The 12,500-nt window shown below is 47.5% G+C and overlaps 1 protein-coding gene across 1 annotated transcript in view; it reads right to left on the reverse strand.

The window, feature by feature from the left end:
* LOC128467458 (ATP-dependent RNA helicase DDX25-like) overlaps positions 1-7,207 on the reverse strand; it is a 12,844-nt gene extending 5,637 nt beyond the window's left edge. Inside the window, exons 1-6 of the mRNA XM_053449112.1 lie at positions 7,072-7,207; positions 5,668-5,760; positions 4,906-5,008; positions 4,701-4,815; positions 4,144-4,321; positions 3,430-3,667 (exon numbers count right to left, since the gene is read on the reverse strand). Coding sequence (XP_053305087.1) covers positions 3,430-3,667; positions 4,144-4,321; positions 4,701-4,815; positions 4,906-5,008; positions 5,668-5,729 — 696 coding nt within the window. The 5' untranslated portion in view covers positions 5,730-5,760; positions 7,072-7,207. The remainder of the gene's footprint in view (positions 1-3,429; positions 3,668-4,143; positions 4,322-4,700; positions 4,816-4,905; positions 5,009-5,667; positions 5,761-7,071) is intronic.
* Positions 7,208-12,500: the final 5,293 nt, after the last annotated feature.

Here is a 12,500-nt window from a genome sequence, read left to right on the forward strand (position 1 = left end):
GGGGTGTTGTTTGACAGTGGCATATACCAGAACCTGCATATCTATAACTAAAGTACAATTTGTGTGAAAAAAAATAAATAAAACAAATTACTATTACAAAGTTTGACAACGTGTGGTTGTATAACTGTTGCATGGAAAGGGTTAAAATAACAGCATTTGGAATACCCTGGGGTGTCTAGTTTTCAAAAACATATGGTTTGAATGGGTTAAATTGAGTTAACCAGCTTCAAAGATATTCCAAAGAGGAGATGGAGGCAGACTGACTGGATTTGTTAAAAAAGGTTTGGAAATCATAAAACGCTGCTTGTACTTATTGCCCTATAACTTACAAAAAACAGCAAACATTGGGTATTTCTAAACTCAGGACAAGTAGTAGAATCTATTTAGCTAGTTTTTTTACTTGCTTTTTTAGGTGAGTAAAAGATTTTTCAAATAAGTCATAAAATTTGTTTTTTTTTTCAATTTTCACCATGTTTTTTTTATTTATTTTTTTATAGTAAATAAGATACGATCAAAATAATGGTATTTGAAGAAAGCCCATCTTGTCCTGAAAAAAAAAACAATATAAAACTTATGTGGGTACACTAAATGGGTGAGGAGAAAATTACAGCTGAACACGAGCGCCGCAAAAGGGTTAAAACAGCCTCGGTCCCACAGGGTACAAAGAAAAAAAAATGAGCTCTGTCCTTAATATATGTCCTGGATATATTTTTTTTAACCCCTTGGCTGCTAAGCTATTTCCCACCCTGGTGCAAGAAACTACACCCCTTGGCGCTTCAAATGAGGGGCTACATGTATTTCTAGGACAAAAGCCGAGTGCACAAATAATGATGGAATATGTCGCTTTGGCTAGAAAATATGTTTTTTCTAACCATAGCGCCAAGTTCATTTGTGTCTTGCGCACTCCAGTCTTGTGCTACGAATACATGCAGCCCCTCATTTGATGCGCCAAGGGGTGTTGTTTTTGCAAATGTACTTTTTGTGTCATAATTTAACTTCTTACGTGAGCAGTGATGCCACGTCAAGGCTTCAACCCTAATTACTGATCATTCACACACCTTTCATATCTCCATTCACTCACAGAAGCACACACCATACATTCACTCACAGAAGCACACACACCATACTTTCCCCTTACAATCCCAAAGAAATGATGGTACAGGGAGAAAAAAAAAAAAAAAAAAATCACTAACAGCAAAAATAAGTTTTGCAGTAAAAATGCAAGGCGCTGCAGGGATGAGATGGTTACTCTCAAAGGGATCATGGGGTTAAAATTTAGTATCGGCCATTTTTAAAAAGGGAATGTGACTTTTCATAGCTATATGATCACCGTGATAACATTGGCTACCACAGTGATCATTTAGCTAGAATACTTAAACTTTTTTTTTTTTTTTTAAAGTTAAACTACTTTATGTTTAAATAATTTAATTTGGGGGTCTCTAGGCAATTTTGATCTTTATTTATCTGCCTTTAGTGACCCCCAAATCATTTTTTTTACTTTTTGTACATTTTGTTTTTAACTTAATTTTTTATTCTTTTTTCACAAGCATTATACCATTGGAAAGGTGAGGCGGTATATGTGGAGGAGAGTGCTAGCGACGGCATGGTGCCATCGTTAGCACCTGACTGGGACTGCTAGCGACGGCACCATGCCATCATTAGCAGTCAAGGGGTTAAAAGGCATGACATGCAGGGATATAAATAGAACAGTAATATTTTAGAGCTTCTTGATCCAAGGAGAAATCCAAGTGCTTCTTGGAGTCAAGAAGGATTTTTTTTCCCCTGATGGCAGAATTGGAAGTAGCTTAATTAGGGTTTTTTTTTTTTACCTTCTTTTGGATCAAGAATAGGAAGGTTAGGTAGAAGGGTTGAACTTGATGGACTTAGGTCTTTTTTTCAAACTTATGAACTATTAGTTATTCAGATTTACCTCAGAACAGGATTGACAAAACCCTGTGCCTAGTCTGATATATGCACAAGTTCCCGCCAACACATCTACTCTGTTCTCTCTTTATATAATTTATACCTATCTCTATATATATGTGCAAAGGGTCAAGTCTAGGCCATTCTTAATTATGCAGCTTAAAGAGGTGTAACCTGCTTGAAAAGTAACCAATCAGAATGAAGCCTGCTATTAGAAGTAAATAAGAGGTTATATAAACCATGTAATCCAAACATGTAATCAGACAACGCTTCGACTTTTGTGTGTTGTGTGCCTCGTCTCGATTCTGCGCATGATCTAAATAAAGGAAAACTCTTTCTGAGGAGAATTCGACCATTAATTCAACCAACACCCTGTAGAACTTACTCCGACTGAACAACCGGGAGCCAGTCAATCAGATACGGAACAAACTTGAGGCTGGACTTGTGCCTAAAGTCAGCCACTACCACCATAATCTTTGTAAAAACATGGAGGGCAAATGCACGGAAGAACAGAATGACCCTGAACTGAAGATGCAATACGCCCAATAATGACGGCACAAAACGATGGACTCATTGATGAGACAAAAAACAAACGCCTGGCTCTTGACACCACAAAAAAAATGATGCTGCCTGGTGCTGTGAGAAACAGGCAGCAGAAGCACGAAGACAACTTCAGACCTTCAGAGAACCTCTAAGAAGAACAACAATAATAGCAACGAAATGCCAGCCCTTCCCGGTGAGGCTGCATGCGCAGAGTCCCACGGTGTCCGTCCACAAAGAGGACGATGTAAATCTGTCAACCTGTTACCAGGAACAGCTACGGAGAAATGCAGCAGAGAATCCCGGGAATGGCATCCTCTGATGAGAATGAACATAGAAAAGGCTTGATTCCATCATTTTATTACGTAAAAACGTAAGTTATAGCCAGAGACCCTATTATTTTAATGTCATTTAATCCACTTTTACTTCATCTCTACATCAAAGAGCTGCTTGGCGCCACATTATCAGGAACAGTCACAACCTCAGAGGTCAATAGCAATAAAGCCCCCTAAAGCGTTTTCCGTTAGTGAATCCTTTTGGGTTGAAGTTGGATATTTAACATTAACCTCGTTTTCTGAATTTAGTAGAAATGTAAGTAGGAGACTTCAGTGGCTTTTTTTTTGTATAAGGATAAGCAAATACTAATTTGAACTCTTCGACCAGGCGAATAAACCCATGTCCAGCTATAAGGGTACAATTACACTGTTTACTTTTTTTAAGGAATTGTCATTTTTGCCGCATAATACGATGATTTATTCCCGTACACAGTCCTGGGCGAGGGATATATTACGCAGTGCCAGAGGGTGGGGGGCATTTCATTACTGTACACAGTGGTGAGGGGGTTTGATTATTAAATGCAGCATCAGGGGTGTGTGTTTACTATATGCGCCGGGGGTAATTACCGTACGCAGTGCTGGGGGGTAATTACCATACCATGATTTCCCAACCTGACATAGTCGGCTGTACCTGGCAGAAGATGATGGCCTGTGCAATCGTGATCGCCCCATAGATGTTAGTAAGTGCGCAATATTTTTGTTCCTTGCTTTCACAAGCATCGTAGAACTGCTGGATATTATCTAGCGTCAGCTCTTCTTTCTTCAGTTTGATGATGTTGGAGTCAGGGACGATACGCTCTGCAAAGCACCATACTGAGTCCTCAAAAGTAGCGGAAAAAAGGAGCATCTGACATTCTGAGGGCATCGCTCTGCGGAGAGAAAACGTGCAATGCAGAGCGTCACTAATCGAAGAGACATCAGTGACATCTCGAAAGCTTTATTCCAGAACAGAACCATCGGCAGCTTCTGTGACCCTTCTGGGTCATTGTGGGTCGGAATCCAGAATGCAATTTAAAAAATACTCACAGCTAACTTATTGCAAAAACAACAAAGACCCGCCGAACAGCACAAGAGACTTCCGGACGCCGATAATTCCAGCCACGCAGTTAGGTTATTATAGTCCTCTTATTCCTCACCACCTACCCCACATTATCCACTCTACCAGGGGAGGGTTGGCACCTTCCAGCCAGGGGGGGAAATCGGCCACTCGACACCCCCCCCCCCACACACGCACCGTCGCACATATGTACTTGCCATTACACACAAGCACTTGGCTTCCGGTTTAACGCCGCTACACATAGTTACAGCGCCCCGATTGAGGGATATGCGGTGCCGCAGTTCTTACCTTTTCACCCTAACGCTGTGATCCGAATAACCCTGGACACCAATCATGATGTCGGCCTCGTCCAGCACCAAGACACAAATGTCTGCGACATCGAAGAGCTTGAGTTTAAAGCACCAGTCCATGACCGTGCCGGGAGTGCCGATTATTATCTGGGCCTCGATGCGGCTGCCTCTAGCTGCTGAAACACAACCATTTAACATGCATTTTAATAAAAACTATTAACGACCATTTCCCGTCATCTACTCCAACCACCACGCGGATAGTAACTGTTCCTCGGAGCCGAGACCACCTGATTCGCATGATGGAAATAACCGAATGAAGTCGGTCGCTGGGGCTTCCCGGAAAAGGGCAATTAATACTTAACCTGTAACTCATTTTATTTATGCCCCCCCCCAGCAGGCCGGGGGAGGCAGTTTCATTAACGGAGGCAAAGGCTGGGTAACGCCGCCCCGGCTGTAGAGCTCAGCACATTCTCAGATTTTGAAATCCCCCCACATTTTGGGTGAATAACCACAAATACAAACAACACATTAACATTTTCTATAGGGTCCTCGTACGCCTGTTTCCTCGGACAGCATAGGCGACTTGAACCCCGGCGCAGAACTTTCCCATTCGCTCTACGACATGTCCTGTCTGCAGGGCCAATTCAAACGTCGGACTAAGGCAGATGCACTGTGAGAAACGAGAGGGGAACGGTCATTCGTCACGCACGGGCGTACGGCATGTACTCTATACAGTTAAGGACCCCCACTGCTCACTCACCTGGGGGTATTTCTTCCCGGCGTTCACGCGGCTGAGCATCGCCAACACAAAAGCTGCGGTTTTCCCAGTCCCCGACTGGCTCTGTGCGATCAAGTTCTGGGGTCTGTAAAAACAACACGTGTGAGAAAAACAGGGGGTTTTCACAGCAAAAAGCTTTCCTGGCCACACGGATCACGAAGGACCGATGCATTTCAATTCAAGGAGCACTCCAGCCATATTCTCATGTAACGCGCAGGCTGAAGTCTTGCAGGGAACCCAATGTATTTATCAGCATTGTTATGAGCAACGTGATGTACGTCAGACCGGCGCTGCACACAGTGGTATAAACCGATCCCCCCCCTCACCCCCCCGGCGTTGCACGCAGTGGTATAAACCGATGGGCCCCCCCCCTGCACTGCACGCAGTGGTATAAACCGATGGCCCCCCTGCACGCAGTGGAATAAACCGACCCCCCCCCTCACTGCACGCAGTGGTATAAACCGATCCCCCCCCCTAGCGCTGCACGCAGTTGTATAAACAGACCCCCCCCCCAAAGCTCCTCTATCTGCAGACCTGGAGCCGCCATCGATGTGATATTTTGGGTGACTTTCCCGGCTCAAACCTCACCCTAAGCAGATGCTTTATGGTGATGCTAATTAGTAATCCTATCCATGGCTGCCTTTTGTTTTATTCTGGGGCATTTATTACCATATGGGCAGTGGGTTTAATGGGGTACTTCTGTATTCTATACCCTGAACACTTTCCCCGTCAACCTCTACTTACGGATCAGCAAGCATCATCGGCAGAGCGGTTTCTTGAATTTTTGATGGTCGATTAAAACCCATGGCATAAATTCCCTTTAGTAATTCAGGCTTCCTGTACAGAAAAGAGTTAATGATCAAAAATTTACTGACAGCCCTAAAACAGAGAAACCTTCCTGCCCTGAATGTGATACGTTTTCTAGTGCGAGATAAATGACAGCAGCAAATAGTTTCATTAAGCTTATTGCTTAACGAGCTACTAAAGGGCTCACAAAGTGACAGCAGAGAAGACTCCGCAAGGTTATTCCACCCCACAGCTCGGTAAAGTCACGGCCGCTAGTATTACATCTACAGGGTGCACCGAAGCTTCAGCCCCTGGAATAACTAACAAGACCGCAAGATCAGGGCATTATTTACGGGAAAAGGGGGTTCTATACCCAGAGATGCGCAAGTAGAAGCAGGTAAGTAAAGCCTCCATATCTTAACGCAAAACCCTGGGACATCAACCCAGAGCTGACCCCTGACGAAGGACCCGAAAATCACGAAAGCAGAAAGACTCAACTGACAGAACTTGAAAGTTGCAAGGAACACAAGAAGCGGGCTATGTGCTGCTCGGGGCATCCCCGTGGCTGGGGCAGAGAAGGGAAAGGTAGCCACCCAACCCCTGCAAGGGAATGCATGGCTAATGGGAGACACCAAGGCCACCTACTCTTTGATAGCCCCCAAAACAACTAAAGGGACAAAGCTATCCCAGAATCCCTGCATTCCCCGCGGTATTCTCCCTTCCAGCTGCTCAAAGTAACAAAAAGACCTTCAAATTCACCAGACTAGAGGTCCAATGTCTATGGTTTTATTTTCCCAAACGGGGGTGTGACGTGCCCCCTTTTCTGGTGCCCGGATCCATGTCATCTACTTCTCGGTTTCGTCCCCGTTTTTGTGTGTAACGTGCAATGACGGCATCGGTGCCACTACAGGGTGCCCCGGTCTGAGAAACGCGTTGGTGCAGGAATCTCAGCACTCCCGTCTGCCGAGGCCTGAAACCCATTTTGTGTGATGTTTTTGCCATTAAGCCTCGGGCCAGGCTTAGTAAGGCTCCTCCCGGGCCTGAGCGAGACCCACTGTAACAAGACTCTTCACAGGCGGGCTTACGGCCGAACACCAAGGGCTCATGTTGAGCACATGCACGTATTTGCAGGACTGGACTGAGTGCCGGTCACTCGCTCGTTATTTGTAGCATGTGACTACATTTCATGTCATATCAGTAGACTGCACGCATGCACAGTAACACCAAGGAACCTTTCAAACAACGCCAGTCATAACCGGCACAAACGCGCCTAACCAGGCAGTGAGACACAAAGGCGCACGCCATGGGCAGAGAAACATGTATAAGAAATAATAAAAACATAAGTGCAGCAACGCTACTTACAATCGCAGCTCCTCAAAAGATTTAACAGAGTATAGCGGGGAAGAGGGGTCCCTCTGCAAAACCTCCACGGTGTGAGGAGATTCCACAAGGGTGCGATGGATCAGTTTATTGAGGAGCGAGCTTGTTGCTGCATCATCTGGGGAAGAAAAAAAGTCAATACATGTCGCTGAGTGAAATGGACAAGACGTACACGCTGACAGTAAAGTATTAAAGTATCCCCCGACTCTCCCCCCCCCAGGATAGCATCCCCCGACAACCCCCCCCACCGGGAAAACATCCCCCCCAGGAAAACTTCCCCCTCGACGCCCCCAGGATAGCATGCCCCAACACCCCCGGGACCTCCAGGAAAGCAGACGCGCAATCACAACCAGCGTATCCGCCGCAAGCACAACCAGCACAGCCGCCCGTAATCAAAGCCTACCACTTCTCCGGAGGGGCAGCAGTCAGTTATTCTGGAATTAGATTAAAAAAGCTCGAGGGGCAGTTACAGATCTCTGGGCAGACCTCACCTACTGCACTGGGCACAGTTCTGGGGTCACCATCACCAGTAAACATGCAATAAGGCACCCGCTTAACTCCTCTGGCAGCTACATATTTAAGTTTTTTTTAGTGGCCAAGAGATGTTTTGGAGACTCAGAGGTCTCTCATTCAAATCGAATCAAGGCACCTCGTCAGTTAAGTTACCCTACATCACACAGATACATCAATCATGTGGCTTCGTTAGACCAACATGGCTATTTCCATTTTCTGTACCGCTCCGAGGTGACCAAGCGGGGTGCGAACAACGACGGAAGGCCTGAAATCTACATACGGGGCTATAAACGTTATCCAAAGTACCAGAGATAACAGAAAGGGTTAACAGCACAGAACTGTATGGAATCCATACTTTGCTCATCATCGTCGTCGTCACTGTCCCAGCAGCAGCGATCTAGAAATCAAAACACATGATAATAATGTTTAGGGATACTCGTAATCAAGAACACAGCGCAGATTTCACACGTTCTCTCCCCGGCGGAGACCAGGAGGAGGCCGGCCCCCTGTATAGTGTATAGATAAATCAGTGACCGGCCCCCTGTATAATGTATAGCTAAATCAGCGAGCCGGCCCCTGTATAATGTATAGCTAAATCAGCGAGCCGGCCCCTGTATAATGTATAGCTAAATCAGTGACCGGCCTCCTGTATAATGTATAGCTAAATCAGCGAGCCGGCCCCCCTGTATAATGTATAGATAAATCAGTGACTGGCCCCCTGTATAATGTATAGATAAATCAGCGAGCCGGCCCCCCTGTATAATGTATAGATAAATCAGTGACTGGCCCCCTGTATAATGTATAGTTAAATCATCGAACCGGCTCCTGGTGGGGGGGGGGTAACTCAACTCGCACACTGTTTTAAACGGTTACAGTTTAAAAATGGTTATATATAACGGCACGTGCGAGAGGAGACTTATGCATTACACATGATATGATATATACATTATACACACCATATATACCGTATTTGCTCGATTATAAGACGAGGTTTTTTTCAGAGCAAATGCTCTGAAAAATAACCCTCGTCTTGTAATCGGGGTCGTCTTCTAATCAGACCTCAAATGAGGTCTGACTATTAGACTAAGATCCAGATCCCCCGCATCGCTGCAGGGGACCTGGATCCTCCTGTATGGTAACCTCAGCTGCTGCCGGCGTCTATCACCGAGCGCCGGCGAAAGTGCCGGCAGCAGCCGAGGTTGCATAAGCGCATACCTTCCCGGGATAGCCCGCCCACTGTGGGGAAGCAGAGCCGGTTGGGGAGATTCCTCCAGAAGACCGGAACCCGGCGGTACTGCGCTGTCCCTGCACAGACCTCTTCAATTTTCTGGAGGAGGCGGGGCCTAGCGGGGTCACACAGCGTCATGCTGTAATCCCGCGGGAGCTGCAGCAAGCGCCTGCTGAGGCATCACGGTGAGTGAAGTGCCTGAGTGGGTAGTTAAGTGTCTGAGTGGGTAGGTAAGTGTAAGTGTCTGGGTGGGTAGGTAAGTGTAAGTGTCTGAGTGGGTAGGTAAGTGTAAGTGTCTGGGTGGGTAGGTAAGTGTAAGTGTCTGGGTGGGTAGGTAAGTGTCTGGGTGGGTAGTGTCTGAGTATATATAGTCTTAGTCTGATAATTCTCGTCTGGTTGGGCCCCTTGAATATATGGATTGTATTAAGCGCTGCGTACATTGTTGGCGCTATATAAACAGAAGATAATATATACACTATACAGACATTATATATACAGAGCGCTGGGCGTGGGGGCCCCACACTCTCACCTGGGAAGTCCGCGATGGATTTTTCTGCGATCTCCTGCGGGAAGAGAGGAGCGTCAGACACATTACCGTTAAATGACAGAAAACACCCGGGGGAAGAGCCATAAATTCTGCCCCATTACAGTAGAGACGGGCAGGAAGGGTAAGTGCTGATAGATCTTATATTCTGTCAATAATCTCCCCGCTCATCGGAGCCTGGGGCTCCTAAACATAAAGAAACAAGGTACTACCTGCCCCGGTACACCAGTTGCCCTTACCCCTCTACCCCCTGTGCCCCATTTACCCCTTGTTACTACGCCGACCTCAGCCCCAGTTACCCCCACCAGTTCCTCCGCCCATCTGACCCACTCAGACACTGACATTCCACACCCCACACCCCACTGCCCCAGCCAGGCACTGACACGCCACGCCACTCCCCGGGGCCCCAGCCAGGCACTGACACGCCACTCCCCGGGGCCCCAGCCAGACACCGACACTCCCCGGTCCCTGCACAGTCCCCATTACATTGTTGTTGTTTTGCCGGTCAGTTGGCTTCGCTCCCCACATAGAAACCGAAAAAGACGCCATTTCCACGAGACCGTTCACTCCTGCTCTCCGAGAAAAGCCTACTGGTCCCGCCCCCCGCACTGCTGCGTCTACGCGAGGGCGGAGTCATCGCACGCGCGCAAAAAACCCCGGAAACGTAACTGATCGTCAGTCACGTGATAGGAGCGCGGGAGTTGATGGTGGACGATGCCCTGCTTTGTTACGGAGTGCCCTGGAAGGGGGTAAGAGAAGCTTTAGTCGGGTTGCACGCTGTTCCTGGTAAGGGCCCCTGAGGTGTGGATAATGCGGTTCCTACTCTAACCACTGGGTGAGCCGCTCAGCCCGCCACCAGAGCGTGTGGGTATACCTGCCAAGTGTCCCAAGCGTACAAGCACAGTCCCTCCATACTATACACTTCATCCCCTCATACCCAGGGGCCCGCCACGGCATCCCCTCGTGCCCCGGGCCCGCCACGGCATCCCCTCGTGCCCCGGGCCCGCCACGGCATCCCCTCGTGCCCCGGGCCCGCCACGGCATCCCCTCGTGCCCCGGGCCCGCCACGGCATCCCCTCGTGCCCCGGGCCCGCCACGGCATCTCCTCGTGCCCCGGGCCCGCCACGGCATCTCCTCGTGCCCCGGGTCCGCCACTGCACTTAACCCTTCCTACCCCGTCTCCGCCACTGCACTTAACCCTTCCTACCCCGTCTCTTCGTAATAGCTAAAAGTCAGAGTCATTCCTGGAGACGGAATGTATGTATTTGGTGTGACATGGGAATTAAGTTGACTCGATTATAAGACAACCCCCCGAAAATCTGAAAATTTAGGCACAACAGAATACCTGAATATAAGACGCTCCTATAGGGAAAACGGTTTTACTAGTAACTATTAATTCATGTAAACTATTATTTCATATTTAATAATAATAATATTAATAAAGCTATGATTGAGAAAAATATATTTTTTTGTTTTTATTTGCCAACCTGCCCCCCCCAGTTATGCACATCTGCCCCTAGGCTTGCAACTCTGCCCCCAGAAATGCCTTACACCCCCCCCATATGCCATGCTGCCTCCCTGATATGCCTTATACCCCCCTGTATGCCACTTTGCCCCATGATATGCCTTTTAACTCCTATATGCCACTGCCTCCAGAAATGCCTTATACCCCCTATATGCCACTCTGCCTCCTTGATTATTATTATTATTATACTTTATAAAGCGCCAACAGATTCGGCAGCGCTGTACAAGGTAAAAATGACACATAACGACAAGTACAAAATGACAAGCGATTGACGTACAGATACAAGAGTAACGACGGCCCGTGTCCCGCAGGAGCTTACATTCTAGGTGGATAGGGGGGAGAAACAGGAGGTGAGGACTGCGTGGGAGTGAATGATCATGGTGTGGGGGGGGATAAGGGTTGTAAGTGGGGGGGGGTAGTTTAGATTTTTGTGTCAGTGGGAGGCTGCTCTGAAGAGAAAAGTTTTTAGGGAGCGTTTGAAGGAGGGTAGAGAGTTGGTGAGAGTCGGACAGCGCAGGGAAGAGAGTTCCAGAGGGTTGGTGCTGCGCGAGAGAAGTCCTGTGGGCGGGCGTGGGAGGAGGTGATGAGTGAAGATGCGAGGAGCAGGTCACTGATATGCTTTATACCCTCCTATACGCCACTCTACCTCCCTGATATGCCTTATACCCTCCTATATGCCACTCTGCCCCATGATATGCCTTTTAACCCCTATATGCCACTCTGCCTCCAGAAATGCCTTATACCCCCCCCTATATACCACTCTGCCTCCAGAAATGCCTTATACCCCCCTATATGCCAAGCTGGCATATAAGGGGTATAAGGCATTTCTGGAGGCAGAGTGGCATATAGGGGTTAAAAGGCATTTGAACATACATGTTTGTGGCATTTCCGGGGTAAATGGTTATATTGCTTATTACTGGTTTGTAATGTATATTAATGAAGCTACAGATTAGGGTGGGGGGTTGCAGCCTCTCGCAGCCCTTTGGTCACCATTCTCTGCCATTATTATTTCCCAACAAACATTTGCATTGGTTCGATATCCATCTGCCCCTCCAGATTCCAAAGATGCCCCGAACATGCAGGCTATTGTATGCTTTTATGGAGAGATAGTCGGACAGCGTGCTCTGGGCCACGGGAGTCTCTGTCTCCCGACGCAATGTGTGCGCTGATCCCGTGACAGATGCATTATACCCTCATATTGCTCCCTGAGACCCCAGGGGCAGGAGGGCTATGGTTTGAATGGTTAGTATGAAGATGTTTTGTGTTCGTTATGTTAGAGAGGAACTCGTATCGGTTAAAGATGCCGTCGTCATAATAAAATGCACTGAAAATTGGTGAATTAAAGCTCTTACTCCCCAAGTCCACTCTTCACTCGCAGGCACGGGAACCTGTATAAGGAATAACACGGCCTTTCCAAGACGAGCGGGAACCGGCGCGAGTAATTATTCTGTCAATTGATGCAATGGGGAAACGGTGTATCCATCAATCCATGATATGATAAATCCTCCTTGTGGGGCGCTGCGGTTGTACATATTTTTTTTGAAGATGACTTATGGCACACCCGCGACACCCGTGGGTATAGCGCACGCCGACACTGATTA

The sequence above is a fragment of the Spea bombifrons genome, chromosome 1 (assembly GCF_027358695.1).
Source record: "Spea bombifrons isolate aSpeBom1 chromosome 1, aSpeBom1.2.pri, whole genome shotgun sequence".
Taxonomy (NCBI): Eukaryota; Metazoa; Chordata; class Amphibia; order Anura; family Pelobatidae; genus Spea; species Spea bombifrons.